Source organism: Phyllobates terribilis, unplaced genomic scaffold (assembly GCF_046119375.1).
Source record: "Phyllobates terribilis strain yellow unplaced genomic scaffold, ASM4611937v1 Scaffold_2__4_contigs__length_985480577, whole genome shotgun sequence".
In the NCBI taxonomy this organism is placed as follows: Eukaryota; Metazoa; Chordata; class Amphibia; order Anura; family Dendrobatidae; genus Phyllobates; species Phyllobates terribilis.
The window spans coordinates 73063690-73084967 of NW_027362762.1; the positions used below are offsets into that span (position 1 = coordinate 73063690).

Below are 21278 nucleotides of genomic sequence, written 5' to 3' on the forward strand. Positions count from 1 at the left end.
AAAAAAATGTGTCTGCTTTCTGTAGCTTGAAGGACAATTTGCCTAGTTTTTCAATAATTTAAGGAATAGTAGATTTATTTCTGTATAATGAAGCTTTCATAAGTCTGAATAATTTGCTTATTAAAGGGAATCTCCAAATCTATATAACGGTTAGTGGTTCTGAAGTTCCCAAGAAATGAGCAGGAGCATAAGTTGGTATACATGCAATGTGTAAGAGCACGTTCACACTGTGGCCATTTCACAGACAAAACCCAAGTAAAAAAAATGTAATGGATTCTTCGCATGGAGAGCAACTAATTGTTGAGGCTCTTTGCTCTATCTTTGGATTTTCTAGAGCAGAGGATCCTACTCTACTATTTTCATCCATATGATCTAATAAAGGATGTACTTGTAGGCTTCCGAAGACCTCACAGGGTAGAAGGAAAGAAAAAATGTTCAAAATACTTTTCCTTCTAATTTCTGAGAATACAGACATAGGATTCAATTCATGAAAACAATGTCACCAGAATTCTGCCATAAATCGCTTTGAAAAGTCTCAAAAGTCTGCTCAAAACTTTTGCGACTTTTGGCATTTTCACACTAGTTTGTGTCAGATTTGCCAAAATGGGCAGCGTTTGGGTGGATTGGTGGCATGGCATGGGCGTAACACCACGGCTCATCTAATTGATGATGAGCTGTAGGGTTCCTTATAGCAGATATCTTATACCTTTTAATGAATCAGGAGCGTCTGACCCATATATGCCCACTTATGAAGACCGGTGAGATTATTGCCGCTCTCGATGAATCGGGGCCATAGTATAAAAAAGAATGAATATATATATATATATATATATATATATACACACACATATATATGTATATATATATATATATATATATATATATATACTCTACCCTCACCTACTGTATCCTCACCCATCCCTTGTAGATTGTAAGCCCTCGTGGGCAGGGTCCTCTCTCCTCCTCTACCAGTCAGTGACTACTATTGTCTAAGATCATTATACTTGTTTTATTATGTATACCCCTTTTCACAAGTAAAGCACCATGGAATAAATGGCTCTATAATAATAAACAATATTAATATATATACTTTATATATATATTTATATTTTCCTACCCCAATATCACAACTTTACCAAACTTTACATAAACTTTATATAACTTATTTATGTTAGGGCACGTCTCTTGAGAAAACCATTGTTTATATCTTTTGTTTTAAGGAGTTTTTTTTTTTAATTCTCTTTTTTTTTCCTCTGCAAAACCTCTTCCTGATCATTAATCACAAAAAAATGTTGCACAAGTTTGGGCTTTACTTAGCTTGCACTTTGTCATAACATGCTGGCAATGAAAGCATATAAGGTTTTCGCTGTGATTGTAGGAAGTCGTAAACAGTGAGTCACTTTCGGAAGTCTGGATAAGGCATCCAGGTACAGTATATAAGGAGCCTCTTCTGCACTCAGAAACTCAGAGAGAGTGGAAGAAAGTCTTCAGCCATAAAGATCTAAGGAAAACAAACCATGAAGAACTTCCTTCTTGTCCTGCTACTTTCCGTGGCTTACTGCTCGGCTTTCCCTGCGGAACCTCCCAAAGGCAACGAGAAGAATGATGCCAAGTTTGCTGAAGTAAGTATATTACATGCCGGTAATTATAATATGATCTTTTATTGTCTTTTATATAATATTAGAAGAAGTTTATGTAATTGATGCTCCAAGGGTTGTCCTACGAAGGCTAGCATCCGTTTTTAGGCCCTTTTATGAGCCAAAATGAAGAGCCAATCTATGAGAGCGGCTCCCATTCTGGTGAACTCACACAATCCTTATAATTTATCTGAATGGCCTCCATGTAATATTACATTTTCCTTGCAGTTGTGACAAATTTCTCCAGAAAATCAGTTAATTACTTGTAGTGTCCAGGGTGGAACACATGGGGATTTGTAAGCGCTGTGCATGATCTGCTGTTTAGCAGCGGTGGTCGGCCTCCATGGCAACAAGCTGTAAGCAAAAGCAGTAAATTGCTGAATTGTTTGTGTTTACAAGCCCTATCCAAAAATGCCTAATTGTAAAGTTGGGAATAACACTTTAAAGCTATTACCCAGCAGTAGGGGGCAAAAAGGGTGTCTAAAGATATGGCAGAGTTGAGACCTTTTATCACAACTGATCAAAAGTATTACTTTTTTCCTAAATAGGAGTGGGGAAGTTATGAGCCTTTAAGGGGTTGTCCACCAGATTTGGGAAATCTGTGTTAATAGACTCTAGTCCCACATTGGGGACTCTTATCTAATAGCTACAGTGGAGAGTAGAGTGGCTAAAAAGAGTTAATTTTCACTCTGAAAGATACTTTATGTGTGAAAATGAAAGGAACAGCCAATGATTTGAAAAAAATTGTGTAATACTTCATTTAACCTGTGGCGGTGCTACAGATAAATTGTGCGGATTGCACATGGGGGTCCTATCAAAAAGACACTCTGGAAGGAGTACAGTGTTAGGACTACTCTCTAACAAAAAAAGTATCCTTTAAGGGTCAATTGAAGACATTTTTCTACATAGCACCACTTCAGGTCTAATGAAGAATGTCACGGCACCCATTTACCTAAATCGTTTCCATGGACTTTAATTAGTAGCCCCCATATTGTTGTAAATAAGGGAGGCGTATCCTATTTAGAAAAACATATACATTATGTAAAATCCACCACGGTTTATATCTCCCTGGAAGGGTCATTATAAGTACTTTACAAAGTGTTGTCGTTCCTTTGGAGTCTCAGATATTTTTCCCTTTATATTCTTTTAATGTTTTTTTCCCAATGATTATTTTTTAGGAATATTTGAAGAGATATTACAACCTTAAGATAGATATCCGACAGTCAAGGATGAAAGGCGGCAGTCCATTGATACAAAAGATCAAGGAAATGCAGCAATTTCTTGGGCTTAAGGTGACAGGAACACTGGATTCCGACACCATGGAAATGATGCACCAATCCAGATGCGGGGTTACTGATGTCGGAGAATTCAACATATTCCCCGGTAATAAAGGATGGAACAAGAGAGATCTGACTTACAGGTAAAATTGAAGGACTTTTTGGTAAAACCAACATATTTGCTGCTTCCATCAATCTAACTCATTCCTCTTATTCTAGAATATTGAATTACACCCCCGATATGCCCCAGTCTGAAGTAGACCAGGCCATACAGAGAGCATTTAAGGTTTGGAGCGATGTGACGCCTTTGACTTTTACACGGATCTTCGAAGGGATTTCTGACATTGAGATCTCTTTTGCTGCCCAAGGTAAGATCCTAAACATTTTTTGTTTCACAGTGTTGACCCTTATATAATCGAATCTTAAAAGTAATATGTGATTATTGTCTTCCACAGTCCATAATGACTTTTACCCATTTGATGGCCCACATGGGACACTTGCACATGCTTTTGCCCCTTCCACTGGAATTGGTGGAGATGCCCACTTTGATGAAGATGAAACTTGGACAAGTGGCTCTAATGGTAGGTCACCTTTTACTTTTTATGCAATAAATGTACCCAACTCACAATTAATATAAGCTCTCAATAATTCAGTTTTTTGGATGAAGAACTGTAAATTATCATTTTCTTCACCGAATTTACTTATTTACCGAGACATGTTAAAGACAATCTTCTTGAAATCTCTTTTTTTGTAGGTTATAACTTATTCATTGTGGCTGCTCATGAATTTGGCCATTCTCTTGGTCTCTACCACTCCACTGACCCCAGTGCTCTCATGTATCCCACCTACCATTTTGTTGAGCCTAGTGAATTCCGCCTTCCTGAAGATGACGTCAATGGGATTCAGTCACTTTATGGTAAGAAAAGTAGAAAATAACTTCTTTGTGAAACAATACTGATTGTTTAATAATCGGCCAACATATCGATGATCTATTCGTGGGATAGGTCATCAATATGAGATCTGTGGAGGTCTATCACCCAACATCTACACCCATCAACTGATATCTGCTCCATCAGTGGCTGGATGTGACCGATATTCAGAGTGGAGTATCGCAACTCCATACTTGTGTAGTGGCTGCTGATGAGCACTGAAATTTCTTTCCTATTCTCTTGAATGGGAGTCATTTCTACTGATGGGCCCAAGGAACTCATGTCTAAGACTAAAGGAATATTCTCACAAATTTATAGAGTTTTCTAACTTATATTGTTATATCAATACAGGAGCAAGAATAACCCCTGTAGAGCCAACTGTCCCTGAAAAACCAAGTGAGCCAAGCACCCCATCCAGTTGCCTCCCAAACACCTCTTTCGATGCTGTGACAACTCTTCGTGGAGAAATCTTATTTTTTAAAGAGAAGTAAGTGAGATACTCATTAGAATAGTTTGATGCAATCACCTAAAACTCAAAAAGTTTATAAAGAGAACCATCCCATACTACATGCAATGCTTTAATGTATGATTTTATTTCATAGAACTTTCTGGCGCCAAATTTCCTCAAATTCTGAAGTTGAGCATCATTTAATCAACACTTTCTGGCCATCACTGCCAAATAACATTCATGCTGCTTATGAGTACCAGGATGGGGACCAAGTTCGTATCTTCAAAGGTATTAATTATTTTGTGTTTTTTTTTTTTTTAACATTGTTTTGAATTATTTAATAGCAACAGGTATAGGAGATAGATAGATACTTATATACCTATATATGCTTAATAATAACAAAACATCATTTATATATTTTTCTTAGGTGTAAAATATTGGACACTGAGGGGTTTCGAAATCACAGCAGATTCTCCAAAAAGCATTTATGACTTGGGCTTTCCACGGACCGTTAGAAGAATTGATGCTGCTGTCTATGATACCATCTCCAAAAAAACATATTTCTTCGTGAATGATAATTATTGGAGGTAACATCATTCCCAAAACTCCTGCTTACTTAACGAGTCATCGAATAATAATAATAAAATATATACAACCGTAAATAGTAAAGTAATAAATAGAATATATATGTATATAGGACGTAATGCATTTACTCTCTATATTTTGATGATACCTTGCTACGATGTTAACCCCAACCTTAAAATTCTTTCTCCAGTTATGATGAGAAAAAACAAACAATGGATAGTGGATTCCCTAAAAAAATTATAGACAACTTTCCAGGTCTAACCAAGATTGGTGCAGCTTTCCAGAAAGACAGTAAGAAATATTATTTTTTGAAATTTGATCGACTTTTAGTAATTATAATGATATTGATAAATATATAATAATAGCAGGAATGTCATTATTACTAGTAGTTACATTGATTGCTAGTTAGAAAATCTTTAACGAGAAGGTGTAAGTATTTAAGGGATTGGTAAAATAAAGTTATGGCATATCCATAAAATAGGGGAAAACTTGCTGATCGTTGGGGGTCCAATTTTTAGGACTTCCATTAATCCCGGGATTGGGGATCTGGAACCTTAGGAATGGGCTTGAATGGTGCGGAGATGCGCATGCTCAGCCTCCACTCTTTTCGTTGTCAATGGGGCTGCCGAAGTACTGGACATAGTCCTCAGCTTTGCTGGTAGTCCCATAGACCATGAGTGATGCGGAGGTCAGGCATGTACACTTCTGCTCCATTCTAGACGGAGCATCGTTTTCAGGGCAGATCTTAAAAAATAGAAGGTGTATTTCAGACTACCATAGACCACTCATACATGTACATAGATATTCCTTTTAAAAACAACTTTGCAAAAAGTTTTTTTTTACTAACATCATATTTATTTATTTTTAGAATTTCTGTACTTCTTCGATGGACATCGCCAATATGAATTCAGCATCGCTCAGAAAAGAGTCACCCGACTTTTGAAGAATAACAGCTGGATAAAATGTGCCAGTATCAAGGCCAACAACCTGAGAAAACGTTTTAGATATTAAATTGTTTATTTTTATTTTAAATTATTTTTCACATATATATTTTTAAATTAAATGTATTTTTTTTTTCACCTTTATTAGGTGATAAATATTTTATATTGTATTTGCTTAAAATAAAACTTTGTATTTTAATATATACAGTGCATTTTTGAGTTGTTTGTAATCTGTGAAATGCATTAAAATGTGCTTGCATTCAATGTTACAAAGCATAACTTCCGATAAAGCCTAAAGACCCCTGGGGTGTAAATACTGAAGGGGCAGAGGAGACAGTCCCAAGTATCACTGACTGAACAGGTTAAATATCTGATCTTCAACATAACATGACATCAGTATTTTTGGTGGGGACACAGTTATAGATTTTGCATTAGGGCTCAAGAGCTTAATGTTATGCCCCTGATAAACTATAAAATAAGTACAGGAACAATTTTTTTTAGGTTTTAAATGGCTGCAATAATCTAAATGGCAGTCAGGTGAAGCAATACTCAAGTATTCGTTGTGATTCATGGATTAAGTGATACTCATTTATTACAGACTGGATTCTAGAGTAGTCCCAAGGGGCACATGCCCAGGGGTCTTTGCCAACTAGATTACCAAAAGGGTAGTCCCTATTTATTTGGATAGTGTATACACTGCTCACATTTAGGACTCCCAATGATGGTTGTTGGTTAATCATGTCTAGTTGGTAAGAATTGAGAGGCATATAAGTGGTATGCTTCCATACCCACCTCTTAAAAGGGTTGTCTGACTTTGGGGTACAAGTCTGCAGTCACCCTATGTGACTGGAGACTTGGGAATCCTCACAGCATGCACAATACACACTATCAGGATTCTCCAATTTATACTTCCGGCCACATTCTGACTAGACTTGCCTGGTCTTGCTCAATTTGCTTGTGTTGAAAGAGGCGGCACACATCTAGTTGGCATGTGACTTCATGGATGCAAATCACATACTTGTGGCTACGTGACCATCCACTCTCAGCACCAGCAATCCTCACTCCATTAATTATGTTTTTGCACTAGGGATTAGGTGCTGTTGGGTTACAGAGATGGCATGGGGAATCCCACCAAATTGCTGTCCTGCAGCTAATATATAATGTGTTGAAATATAGATATGTCAAAGCCATATTAACATTTAACAATACGTTCGGTCTACAGTGAATCTGATGGTTCTGCTGGGTTTCTGTTGCTTTTTTATGGTTTCTAAGAGTAATGTATGTAGTCTGCAGTGGTATTCTTTTCTCAGTAAAATTAAATAATTTGTTTAAAAACAGATTTGTAGAAGCTGCCATAAAATGAAATTTAACAGTAAGTGTTCAATTTCCCTACTGCGCCACCGCAGGAAAAATGAGGCACTGCACAGTGTGCATTTAAATCAATAGATTGTATAATACAAGAAAGACAAGTCCTCCGGAGTGAGAAACTCTCATTGTAACCACAGAGTTTTTGAGATTCATATTCACCTGCTTTGCCGAATTTCTCCCAAAAATGATTTCACATGGATCAATTAGCAGCAAATCGCAAGTACTACAAAGCTACCATTGCATATGTGCATAAAATTATGAGGTCTCCAGGGACTGTATCAAAATTATTTCAAGCTCTTTAATTCAAACACTGCCTTAGTAATGTCAAAGTGACCTCAACATATCTGTCTATGAATAAATGGATGGTACTAGTGGTAACCAACAGTCAGTTTAATAACACACTGCACTGACAGACATTTTATGCTTTTTAAAATGTAAAAATGGTCTAAAAATTATCCCTTTTGAGGAATAGATGATTGCTGTGCTAGTGTTTCTACCTAGGAAGAGTACACAGAAGAAGGTATGATTTTTTTGTGGTGATCCAAAAATTATACATTTTTTTGTAGCAGCAACAGGTTTGTTGTTTTGAGAGTGAAAAAGCAATGGCTTTTTTTAACAAGCCATCCAAAATATATAATTTTTTTTTTATCAGCAACACTTTTACATTTTCGACTGTGAAGCAGCAATGACTTTTTTAACAAGTCATCCAAAACGTATCCCTTCTCGAGGAGCAGCGACATATTTGCTGTTTGGAAAATGAAGAAGCAATGGCTTTTTTAACAAGCCGTTCAACAATTTTCCCTTTTTTGGGAGCAGTTTCATGTTTATTAATCATGTGCAGGGTAGGGTTACTCGCAGCAGTATGGTATACTGTAGATATAGAATACAATGTACAGGCAGTAGATGTGTGGCAGCCTTTTGGCAGTGGCACCAATCACAAAGTATAGAATATGATAAAACAGGCAAGTAGACTAGGCAGATTTATGGCAGACTGGTTATTGGCAGTGGCAGTTGCAGCGGTAACAACAGTACAGTATATAATATCACACTATAGATATAACATGATGGACAGGCAGGAGATACCCGGCTGTGGGTGGCACCAGCACGGGCGATAGCATAGCAATACAATACAATGGGCAGGCAGATGCTACAGTCAATCTAATCTAACTTGTCAAATGCAAGATTTTCAACACTTGCGGGGGACAATCCGGTCTGCTTGGGCATGCTGCCTGACTCAATACCCTCAGTACACTGAAGGCTGGACAAGACAGTGCAAAATGGGCCCCTTTTTGCCACTGGTCCAAGCTGTTAACCTAGAAGTCCATGTGGACTCAGAGAAAAATGGTGCTGTTTTCTGAAGTGCGTCAGCTTAGAGCAGTGGTTAATCGAACATTTGGTCCATCATATTATATATACTGTAATAACCGCTGCCTCGGCTACTTGTTGTTGCGGTAGTGCTGGCACATACGTATAGGGGAGCACTGGTTCAGCTTATTTTATTAATAAAACATGAATGCAGATAAAACAGAAGTTTGTGACACGGACACTTCATGATGTAGATAGTCGCAACTTAATGTACTGAATTTTTAATTGTTAAAACAGCAGCGGCACCAGGATGCAATAATGTTGTGACATCAAATTAGACTAGTATAACAGGTGTTATATTATAGAACCGAAGGACAACGAATTCCCAAATCTATGTCACCGAACTGGTGATCTATCATTATTATATTTCATTAAGAACAGACAGGAATTCAAGCAAACTGTGGGGTCAGTTTTATGAAAAGATGATAAATTTTATTCAATATAATATAAATATACAACATAGAAAGAGATCATATAAAAGGTTTGGGATGAAAATAATACTGAAATGGCACTATAGACAAAGTAATGAAAAGTCCATCACAGTAAAGGAATTACAGAGACACACTGGGTCCCGTGCATATGTGTAAGGATTCCTAATAGCCATATTAAGCCATGAAACATACTGGGATGTTACTACCGGTTGATTTTATAATTGATCCAAAAAGGTTATGTACAACCTGATTCTGTCCCTATATGTCCCAATGTGGGCTTAAAAACAATATATAGTATAGGAATTACCTTGTGTCATGATGTAAGATAAAGTGGAATATGCTAGGGATCCGTGCGCTAGCCTCGATGCGCGTTTCACCTTCCGGCTTCGTCAGGAGGCGTGATTAGAGATTAAAAAGCAGGTGCTATATAAGGAAGTGAGTCAAGCCACTAGCGAATCGGCGCGCAACTCGTCAACCCGCAGAGAATGATGGGGAGGAGGGCAGACGTCACCCCCCCCGTCACCGCAGCAACCCTTCCGGCCAGGTGTTATATTATGTTATGTTCCAGCTCATTTCTTTGTTTTTTCCATAGTTTTTGTACTTTGTAGAAACAGGAGTAACTAGAGATAGGACCTTCCCGATTGGGTACACCTTATCACAGTGTGATGGCTTTTACTTTTTCTTGACCAAAATTGTGTCAACAAAGTACCTTATGTTATTTACATAAACTATTACTATTTACTCATTTAAGATATACGCTCATTTTATTTTTATCTTAGGTTTTGTCTGTTAAATGACCGCAGTATGAACATGCTCCTACACATTGCACTTATACCGACTTAGTTTATGGCTCATTTCTTTGGTTCTAATATAACAGGTGTGCAAAATCTCAGTACAAAAGTTTATGACATGCACAGATTGTCTGGCAAAAAAAATCACTGTGGTCAATCATTGCTGCCAGTATTCCTATCTCTCTCTCCCCCAATTGAATCTCTGTATTATTTTCTTTACTTCACATGATATACTTATTTTCTTCACTACTGCAGTTGTAGAATATACTCTGTAGGATTGTTTATGGCTTTCTTTCCCTACCTGAATTGATCAGTACACAAAATGGCTGCTGCACTCCCTGCCTCTGCTTTTATACAGGCTATAATACTCCCTCCTGATTGGCTGTACTATACCATGTGATGTTATAGCTGCAAGGAATTATGGAGAAGCCAACCCAGCTGCATCGGAGGTCATGTGAGCCTTCTCTGGCTTATGTAATATTCTGTATTATATAAAATTACATTGAATCAATTCATTCATCTTCAGTAAGAAGTCTCAATTCTAGCCAAGAGATGTTGAACATTAGACCCCTTCTATTATTATTTTCTAAACTAGACAATTACTTTAACTATAGCACAAAATACCTTAAAAAGACCTTGTGTTCTTTACCTGCGGATTAAGGGGTAAGTGACATAGCTAATAATAAAAACTATATACATTTCTAATTGAAGGTATTTTCTACTATTATTATTATTACACCTACTACTTATTGTGATAGGATCCTGTAAATGGGAATACCCCTTTAAAGAACACCTGTCACCAGGTGAAAATTAGCCTTTTTCATATTTGTTTTATTTCTGCTGCTTCTCTGAGTGCTTTTTTTCTTTTGAAAAATCCACCGTATGGTTCCAGAGAAATGTACCTTTTTATTTAGTGCTGATTTTATTTTCTTTACCAGAGGGGCATGGCTCCCAGGATTCTATGGGGGCGTGTCTTCAGGATTCTATGAGGGTGTGTCTACAGGATTCTATGTGGGGGTGTCTTCAGGATTCTTTGGGGGCATGTCTTCAGGAATCTATGGGGGCATGTCTACAGAATTTTATGCTGGCGTGTCTTCAGCGTTATATGGGGGCGTGCCTTCAGCATTATATGGGGGCGTGTCTTCAGGATTCTATGCTGGCGTGTCTTCAGGATTCTATGGGGGCATGTCTTCAGGATTCTATGCTGGCGTGTCTTCAGGATTCTATGGGGGCATGTCTTCAGGATTCTATGGGGGCATGTCTTCAGGATTCTATGCTGGCGTGTCTTCAGGATTCTATGGGGGTGTGTATTCAGGATTCTATGCTGGCGTGTCTTCAGGATTCTACAGGGGTGTGTCTTCAGGACTCTATGGGGGCGAGTTTTCAGGATTCTATGATGGTGTGTCTTCAGGATTCTATGGGGGTATGTCTTCAGGATTCTATGGGGGCGTGTCTTCTGGATTCTACGGGGGCATGTCTTCAGGATTCTATGAGGGTGTGTCTACAGGATTCTATGTGGGGGTGTCTTCAGGATTCTTTGGGGGCATGTCTTCAGGAATCTATGGGGGCATGTCTACAGAATTTTATGCTGGCGTGTCTTCAGCGTTATATGGGGGCGTGCCTTCAGCATTATATGGGGGCGTGTCTTCAGGATTCTATGCTGGCGTGTCTTCAGGATTCTATGGGGGCATGTCTTCAGGATTCTATGCTGGCGTGTCTTCAGGATTCTATGGGGGCATGTCTTCAGGATTCTATGGGGGCATGTCTTCAGGATTCTATGCTGGCGTGTCTTCAGGATTCTATGGGGGTGTGTATTCAGGATTCTATGCTGGCGTGTCTTCAGGATTCTACAGGGGTGTGTCTTCAGGACTCTATGGGGGCGAGTTTTCAGGATTCTATGATGGTGTGTCTTCAGGATTCTATGGGGGTATGTCTTCAGGATTCTATGGGGGCGTGTCTTCTGGATTCTACGGGGGCATGTCTTCAGGATTCTATGGGGTCGTCTCTTCAGGATTCTATGGGGGGTGTTTTCAGGATTCTATGGGGGCGTGTCTTAAGGATTCTATGGGGGCGTGTCTTCAGGATTCTATGGGGTTGTGTCTTCGGGATTCTATGGGGCGTGTCTTCAGGATTCTATGCGGCGTGTCTTCAGGATTCTATGGGGGCATGTCTTTAGGATTCTATGGGAGTGTGTCTTCAGGATTCTATGTTGTCATGTCTTCAGGATTCCATAAGGGTGTGGCTTCAGGATTCAATGGGGGCATGTCTTCAGGATTCTATGGGGTCGTCTCTTCAGGATTCTACGGGGGCATGTCTTCAGGATTCTATGGGGTCGTCTCTTCAGGATTCTATGGGGGTTGTTTTCAGGATTCTATGGGGGCGTGTCTTAAGGATTCTATGGGGGCGTGTCTTCAGGATTCTATGGGGTCGTGTCTTCAGGATTCTATGGGGCATGTCTTCAGGATTCTATGGGGCGTGTCTTCAGGATTCTATGAGGCATGTCTTTAGGATTCTATGGGAGTGTGTCTTCAGGATTCTATGTTGTCATGTCTTCAGGATTCCATAAGGGTGTGGCTTCAGGATTCAATGGGGGCATGTCTTCAGGATTCTATGGGGTCGTCTCTTCAGGATTCTACGGGGGCATGTCTTCAGGATTCTATGGGGTCGTCTCTTCAGGATTCTATGGGGGGTGTTTTCAGGATTCTATGGGGGCATGTCTTAAGGATTCTATGGGGGCGTGTCTTCAGGATTCTATGGGGGCGTGTCTTCAGGATTCTATGGGGTCGTGTCTTCAGGATTCTATGGGGCATGTCTTCAGGATTCTATGGGGCGTGTCTTCAGGATTCTATGGGGGCATGTCTTTAGGATTCTATGGGAGTGTGTCTTCAGGATTCTATGTTGTCATGTCTTCAGGATTCCATAAGGGTGTGGCTTCAGGATTCAATGGGTGCATGTCTTCGGGATTCTATAGGGTCGTGTTACCCGCAGAAATGTCTGTCGGCAGCTTTCTCATAGAGAACGCTCCACTGAATGAGCTCTCATATGTATGGAAGAGACAGCCGAGATAGCTGCAGGCCGAATGATCAGCCAAAACATCGTTCAGCTAACAGCCATCTAATGTATATGAGAGCCTTAACCCCACAAAGAGTGGCTGATGTTATCCCACAAACATTTAGCATCTATCGAATTGATAGATAATATATTTATGATATAGAGGATCTGACCACTGTGTACACCCACAGATTCCCCATGTGGCTGGTGTGATGGTGCACATGTGTGAAGAATCAGTCCGTTATGAACATGCACACTATTGTTTCATTCACATGGGACTTTAGGTCCACCGTTCTCAGGATTGGTGGTGGTTCCAGTGGTTTCACCTCCATTGATCATATATTTTTCCTGTGCATAAGTGATAAATGAAATTTGTGGGATAACGTCTTTACATTTCCGGAGATTAAGAAACTGCGTTGTAGCCTTGTTATATGGTATTAGTATACACAATTGGATGAACTCATGGGCTGTTTTCTACGCAAATTGTCTAGCCAGGCATTTTCCATCCACACATTAGTAATATTAAACCGAGATTATGCAATCATTACATTGTATACTATAATCTATAAAGAAACAATGATCAGGTAAAGCAAACACCGCAGCTATGACTTCCAGTATCGTACGCCAGCGCTAATTCTCCATTAAACACTGATCATCCAGTCGGTAATGGATCGTCTTCTCGGAACAAACAGGCCAGATCTTGCTATGCTGTGCTGAATGTCTACTTGGTGCACCAAGGTCATGAGGTCCGGCTGAGTCACGTCTTTTCCAAAATAGGAGGCTATACGTTTTTAAGAATTTCTAAGCATGCTCAGACATCAATGCTGCCAGAAATGGTGACGCTATTGCATCCCTCAGCCCCTATGTAGTAGAGAAACTAAAAATGGGTTCAGGTGAAATGACGATGAACAGAGGAGTAAAATAGTTCTACTACCACTTTTTACGACCATAGTCTAATTGCAAAATTTCAGTTTTTATGGAGGGGTTTGTCTTTATTAAAAACTGTCCATTTGTGGTATAAAATATCTGCTGATTAACCCCATAAAGATTTGGCAAAGTTTGAGACTCAGGGACATTCACACAGTCTCACTGATCCAGAGCATGTCCTATTCACATTCATTTTGCGGATGCAGTGGTGACGACATGATGTAAATGACATGGATCATAAGTTTTTGGTTGCATGGATGATGTCACGAAAACTGCGTGCAGCACTGCTCGCTCTAGCCAGACACTGAGCTCAGCGGCTGGATACAGCGGTGACACGCACTGTTAACATGATATCACCACTGCTGCCCTGACCAAGGCAGCAGAGCTGGAACCGGGGTGGGTCATTTCTTCCATTTCAGGCATTAGGTAATCTAGACATAGAGTTTAAGGACAGCCAGATTTATATCATGTTCATATTTTGTCTCGCAAAGACAACCCATTTTAAACAGGAAGCCGCTAGTAGATCTTTTGGGGATGATTTTGGGGGTGGGGAGTTGCTAGATAACTTATCAAAACTCTTTTTAAAAAGCACCTGTCACCAGGACAAAAGTGTCCAGTTTTTGCTCTTTTTTATTCCTGCTGCTCCCCTGAGTACTCAGTTTTTTCCTTTATTTAGTGCAATTTTTTATTTTTACAAGAGGGCATGGCTTATAGGTTCCTCTGGGGCGTGTCGTTAGGATGCTTTGAATTATTAGCTTGGCCATAAAATACCAGTAAAAAGACCCATATCTCTGGGTCCATACAGATGTAGCCATTCTTAAAATAAAAAAGATACGATGCAGAAAGATATCCCAGCATGGAAGAGTGTAAATCAACAACTAACAATGAAGATTCAATGGCTAAACTTTTCGTGCTGTGATATTTTTCTTCTTGGTTAGTTTAAGAATGAAGTGTTCCTGAGCTCCCTCTAGTGGCAGCAACATTCAGACGGAATGTTATTAGCTACCTCTTGCAGCAATATATATGAAACAAATGTGGAAGCTCAATATCAGGAGTTCAAAATCCAGTCAAGCTACAGTCAGAAATGAATCAGAATTATACTTGTGACTTATATGCAACATTTATTTTAACCCCTTCCTGACATTCACCATAAATATACTTGTATGTAATGCTCACAAACTGAAGTTGAGTTATACAGCCAGCACCTGTTTCTAATCTCTAGCTACTTTCACTACTGTTTATCTTCTCAAATGACACTGTTAATCACTCACTGACAGTGTCAGTTAAGTTGAGTGCTCTCAGTGGCACACCATTTCAGGCCCCTTAATGCTCCCATTCCCACTAAAGGGTGTCTATGTATTGCCATGGACAGCCAGAGTCTACTGAAGGCACCTGTCAACACCATCTTTGTGCTCCTATGGAGTCTAACCTACAACCACCATCAATACGGAAATACATCACCAAAATCACCATCAGTACAGAAATACATCATCTGAACCAACTAATAGAACAAAAATACATCACCAGAATCACCAACAGTACAGAAATATATCACCAGAACCATCATAAAAACAGCTGTTAAACATGCAATATTAAAAATAAATAAATAAATACAAGTTTGAATCGTACCCTTTTTTCAATTAAAAAAAAAAGAAATCTGAAGAATATTAAAAATTTAACATGTTAATGGTTAATTGCTAGATCTGTAAAAGAAATGGGTTTAATAAACATTATGAATTGTGATTGTGAATTGTGAATTGTGTCATTCAAAACTACAACTTGTTCCGCAAGAACTAAAGCCCTTTTATGAGTATTTTGATGGAAAAATAAAAAAGTTATGGCTCCTGGAAAAAAGGGAGAAAAAAAACAAAAGAGCATAGATGTACGGGTGCTTCTCACTAAATTAGAATATCATCACAAAGTATATTTATTTCTGTTCTTCAAAACAAAAAAGTGAAACTCATATATTATATAGAGTCATTACAAACAGAGTGATCTATTTCAAGTGTTTATTTCTGTTAATGTTGATGATTATGGCTTACAGCCAATGAAAACACAAAAGTCATTATCTCAGTAAATTAGAATTATTAACAAAAAACAACTGCAAAGGTTTCTTAAGCGTTTAAAAAGGTCCCTTAGTCTGTTTCAGTAGGCTTCACAATCATGGGGAAGACTGCTGACTTGACTAATGACACACTCCAGAAGGAGGGTAAGCCACAAAAGATCATTGCTAAAGAAGCTGGCTGTTCACAGAGTGCTGTATCCAAGCATATTAATGGAAAGTTGAGTGGAAGGAAAAAGTGTGGTAGAAAAAGGTGCACAAGCAACCAGGATAACCGCAGCCTTGAAAGGATTGTTAAGAAAAGGCCATTCAAAAATTTGGGGGAGATTCACAAGGAGTGGACTGCTGCTGGAGTCATTGCTTCAAGATCCACCCACACACAGACGTATCCAGGACATGGGCTACAAGTGTCACATTCCTTGTGTCGAGCCACTCATGACCAATAGACAATGCCAGAAGCGTCTTACCTGGGCCAAGGAGGAAAAGACCTGGACTGTTCTCAGTGGTCTAAGGTGTTGTTTTCAGATGAAAGTAAATTTTGCATTTCATTTGGAAATCCAGGTCCCAGAGTCTGGAGGAAGAGTGGAGAGGCCACAATCCAAGCTGCTGGAGGTCTAGTGTGAAGTCTCCACAATCAGTGACGGTTTGGAGAGCCATGTCATCTGCTGGTGGAGGTCCACTGTGTTTTATCAAGACCAAAGTCAGTGCAGCCGTCTACCAGGAGATTTTAGAGCACTTCATGCTTCCCTCTGCCGACAAGCTTTTTGGAGATGGAAATGTCATTCTCCAGCAGGACTTGGTCCCTGTCCACACTGCCAAAAGTACCAATACCTGGTTTACACACAACAGTATCACTGTGCTTGATTGGCAGCAAACTCACCTGACCTTAACCCCATAGAGAATCTATTATAGAGAATCTATGGGGTATTGTCCAGAGGAAGATGAGGGACACCAGACCCAACAATGCAGACGAGCTGAAGGCTGCTATCAAAGCCACCTGGGCTTCCATAACACCTCAGCAGTGCCACAGGCTGATCGCCTCCATGCCACATTGCCGCATTGATGCAGTAATTGATGCAAAAGGAGCTCCGACCAAGTATTGAGGGCATTTACTGAACATACATTTCAGTAGGCCAAAATTTCAGATTTTATAATAATTTTCAAGCTGTTGTTATAAAGTATTCTAATTTATTGAGATAATGACTTTTGTGTTTTCATTGGCTGTAAGCCATAATCATCAACATTAACAGAAATAAACACGTGAAATAGATCACTCTGTGTGTAATGACTCTATATAATATATTAGTGTCACTTTTTGTATTGAAGAACTGAAATAAATTAACTTTTTGATGATATTTTAATTTTGTGAGAAGCACCTGTATATGTCCTCCATCCTGGTATATATGTCTCTCATCCTGGCCCCATCTTGATATATATATCCCACCATTCTGCCGCTGTTCTTTAATGTATAGAAAAAAAATAAAACATTGAGATCACTGCCATGCGCCCCCAGTCACGTGCACGCCGACGTCAGATGCTGCCCTCTGATTGGCCGGCAGTGTGTATTGCCGCGCACGGACCCCTGCGCGGTATTACACTTCAGCTGAATGTGCGTCCGAGGATGCACATCCAGTTAAAGTTTGCGCTGGCGTTGGTCCTCCTGGGCCCAGTCGCGGTCGCGACCTCTCCGACCGCGGTTCTTATGCCCTTATACGCCTCCAGTTTCTTTCTTATAGAGGAATATATTTTTTCCTCCATGAATCTTACAAAAACTACCTGCTGCTCCTGACTCTGCCATGAATGTGATGACTCACACAGATCACCTATTGATTACATTGTGCCCATCTGAAATACACAGCTGCCAATGAACTTCTTACAGTTTTGGTCACAGCTTGTAAACTAAGGTTAAGTGTCTGGATGTGATATCTCGCGGAAATGCTGCTATAAAACGTAGACTTTATCACATCCGATAATTGAGATAGTTTTCTATGGGGATGTAGGTGGATTTATATTTACTCACGCACTGCAGATAATCCACAAGATAATTCACACATTTATAATGTGTACAGAGCAAAGCACCGGGTCTGTAGTCAGAGCCAAACCTACTTCCCATGTGAATCATCGGACACAAAGGACGGCGGATTCTGAAATGCAAAAATGTTAGAGGCTAACCTGTCATCTGAGGCTATAAAATCACCCAGGTGGTCACACGGAGAAGTTCTCTAGTGAGATTTAAAGAGAACTTGTCACTTTGAAACTCTGTATTTAGGATGTTACAGAGCAAATTGATATATAAGTTTTGCAGGAAAATATTTAGTGTTTAAATCTTGTAAACGTCTAATTCTTCTGGGCTCTTTTGTTAAAGGGAATCTGCCAGCAGGTTTTTGCTCCCCCATCTTGAAAGCAGCATGATGTAGGGGCAGAGACACTGATTCCAGCGATGTGCTACTTACTGGGCTGCTTGCTGTCGTTTTGATAAAATCACTGTTTTATCTGCTGCAGATCTAGCAGTTCTCTGAATGCTGAGCTCTGTATAACCCCGCCCACACCACTGATTGGCTGCTTTCTGTGTACACTGTGCATAGGCAGAAAGCTGCCAATCAGAGGGGAGGGGCGGGGTTTTACAAATCTCATGAATATGGAGGACTCAATGGCAGCAGGCGTATTATTCCTCTAGTGATTATTTCCTGCTTTAAAAAAAATGTGATTTTATCAAAAATACAGCAAGCAACCCAGTAAGTTACACATCTCTGGAATAAGGGACACTGCCTCTACATTATGCTTTTATATTAGGTGGTGATGGTTTCCCTTCAATTGGGCGGTCCTAATCAGTGATTGAAATGTACAAAATGAAGAGATTTACATAAAGAAAACACAGATTAATACAGAATTTTTCCCCGCAAATCTTATTATTGATCTGCTCTCCTGCTTCTGCTCTATACCATGCTGTCTGCAGATTAGAATTTATTTTCGATGTGACAGGTTTCTTTTAAATGTAAGAAAATATATCACCTATAATAATTTGTAATTACTAATACCAGATACTGATAAATATTCTTTGTTTTTTTTTCTTTTTAATTTTCTGGACATAATAATGGATGGTGACCAACTTGCCAAAGCAGCTGCTACCATCATATAGAGATTCCTCCAAGGGCAACATCTTCAAGGAGTTTGTATGTTCTCCCCATGTTTGTGTGGGTTTCCTCCCACACTCCAAAGACATACTGATCGGGAATGTAGATTGTGAGCCCCAATGGGGACAGAGATGATGATGTCTGGAAAGCACTGAGGAATATGATGGTGCTATATAAGTGAGTAAAATAAATAAATGCACAATACAACAGCCACATAGGAAGCCACGGACAGGAAAAATTCATTGATGTCTATGGGAGCATGTGTAAAGGGTGTGGACTGGACTGTCACATTTCTACACCTGAAGATACCAATCACATTGTGTGTATACCATGTCTTGCATCCTTTGGATATATATATTGTGCCATGTGAAGTGTAATATGTATAGTGTATAAGTAATGTTGGTAGTGTACAGTATATGGTAATACATAGTTTAGGGCTTAGTACATACGGTATGTAGTATAAGATAGTGACTGTAGTTTAGGTAGTGACATTAGGATAAGATAGGATAGTGTTAATGTTTGGGACTAGCCCATGGTGAGACGTGCTTAGTGTTGGGTCAAGTGACTGCTTCCTGTAGATTGATAGGAACAAGTTCAAGTAGAAGTAGGAAGTTTTATGTGAGCAGTGCTGCCGGTTGGGTGAACTACAGGAAAAAGAGACTAATGGACAAGGGAGTAGCACAATCCTGAAGTGACCGATGAGACAGTGGCTTTCCAGAAAAGGGGTCCTTGGATAGGATGACATATCATGAGAAATCCTGAACTTGCTAAATGCCGAAGGTAATAGACCTAAGCAGGACTGAGTACGACGGACTAGTAGGGGTCCTGAGCGGAAGAACCAGAGCGCCAGTAGTGGAAGAAATAGGACACGGAACTACTGAGCAGGTAGAGAGACTTGCTGATCTGGACTGTGTGGACAAGCTAGGCTGTGACAAAGTAGGGTGAAACAGTGTGCTATACCGGCCCTGGAGTAGACTTCAGTGGAAGGATACTGTGTAGTGAAAATGCTTTGTACTGTGAAAGAAATGTCCATAAGTGTCATGGGTGTGTCAGCTGTGACAGACAGTCATTCTGGATCCACGTGTAGAAGGTCATTGCTCTTGGCTCTGCAGGCACCTTCTTGATCTATTCATCTCTGTAGTGTAGTGATATCCTTCACCCTCTAAGACCTATCATTGACCTCTACTTCCTGCTGCTAATTGACAAACCCTTGCTGGATGTTTAAATACCTTCAGTCTCTCCAGAGAGTCGCCAGTGATAGCTCTATTTTCCTCTGTCCAGGCTTGAAGTACTAGTAGTCGGTTAGTGTCTTCTTGGAGTTCCCCTGGAGGATAGTTCGCGTGATCTCTCTGGTGTCTTCTCAAGCTAAGTATTCCCTTGTCTGTTTACCTGTTTGTCTTTAGTTACAGTGGGGCCTTACTAGTGCTCACCCCGTCCCCTCCCTATCTAGGGCCTATCGCTAGGGGCAGTCAGGGATTAGGTTTCCTGCTTGGCAATAGGTGCGGAACCTATTTAGGGATGTTTGAGGAATCAGGGTGTTGTCAGGTCTGCCTAGGCAGTCTCCACTTCCCCTTTTCCTAGTGTTTGGGCTTCCTCCACCTCTTCCCGTTGTTGTGCACTTAGTCCTTCCCTCATCGTGCATGAAAATAAGACTTTATACCTGCTATCCCTTGTACCTAACCCTTACTAAGGTACCGTTCAGTAAAGACTGTGTTTTAGAACGACGGTCTCCTTTTTTGAACCGCGTAACTTATGGTCCTGGACGGCGGTCTCACGGACACAAGACGCTCACAGCACCAACACCAACAGCTAGGGCCACTCTTTCGTGTAGCGCACCGGGGCGTAAAAGGAGGAGACGAGTGCCTCGTCCGCGGATACCGCCCCGCGCCGAGCTACAAGTGTTTTAAACATGTTCTGCAGTCTGTATTCCTGCCTGTGACAATAATGAGAGGAATGCTGAGAAGTGATCTCTACAGAACACAAAGTGCTAATATCAGCTTTAGTGGCCAAAAACAAAATGACAACAGTTCAGGATTTTTTTAAACTAAATAATGATATAGAAAATTGAAAAATAAAATAAAAATAAGTAAAATTCTATTTTTACTATAAAAAATTAGTGTAATATGCAACATTCTGATGCCACATCACATGACATAAAAAAAAACATCCATTAAAAAAAGTTGTTTTCAGAATGAATTCACACACTACAGATTTTGTCAACTAATTTTGTTGCTAAAATAGAGCAGTGACAGATATTCTTGCAACAAAATCTTCAGCGTGTGAATCCACCCTACATGTATTACATCGCTGCAATTATTTGTGATCTCTGACG

At 39.9% G+C, this 21278-nt stretch overlaps 1 protein-coding gene across 1 annotated transcript; it reads left to right on the forward strand.

Annotated features, from left to right (window-relative positions):
- The first annotated feature begins 1329 nt into the window (after positions 1-1329).
- LOC141249546 (matrix metalloproteinase-18-like) lies at positions 1330-6020 on the forward strand. Its single transcript, XM_073669671.1, has 10 exons — positions 1330-1622; positions 2816-3057; positions 3134-3282; positions 3370-3495; positions 3669-3830; positions 4195-4330; positions 4446-4579; positions 4719-4878; positions 5067-5167; positions 5745-6020. Exons 1-10 carry the CDS (start codon positions 1518-1520, stop codon positions 5885-5887), a joined length of 1458 nt encoding a protein of 485 aa, XP_073525772.1. The 5' UTR covers positions 1330-1517; the 3' UTR covers positions 5888-6020.
- Positions 6021-21278: the final 15258 nt, after the last annotated feature.

Bases quoted from the DNA above. Each gene is read 5' to 3' on its own strand.
- LOC141249546 (XM_073669671.1), top strand. From the start codon at position 1,518: ATGAAGAACTTCCTTCTTGTCCTGCTACTTTCCGTGGCTTACTGCTCG. The intron at 1,623-2,815 runs GTAAGTATATTA...ATTATTTTTTAG, and splicing joins ATGATGCCAAGTTTGCTGAA to GAATATTTGAAGAGATATTA. The intron at 4,879-5,066 runs GTAACATCATTC...TTCTTTCTCCAG, and splicing joins GTGAATGATAATTATTGGAG to TTATGATGAGAAAAAACAAA.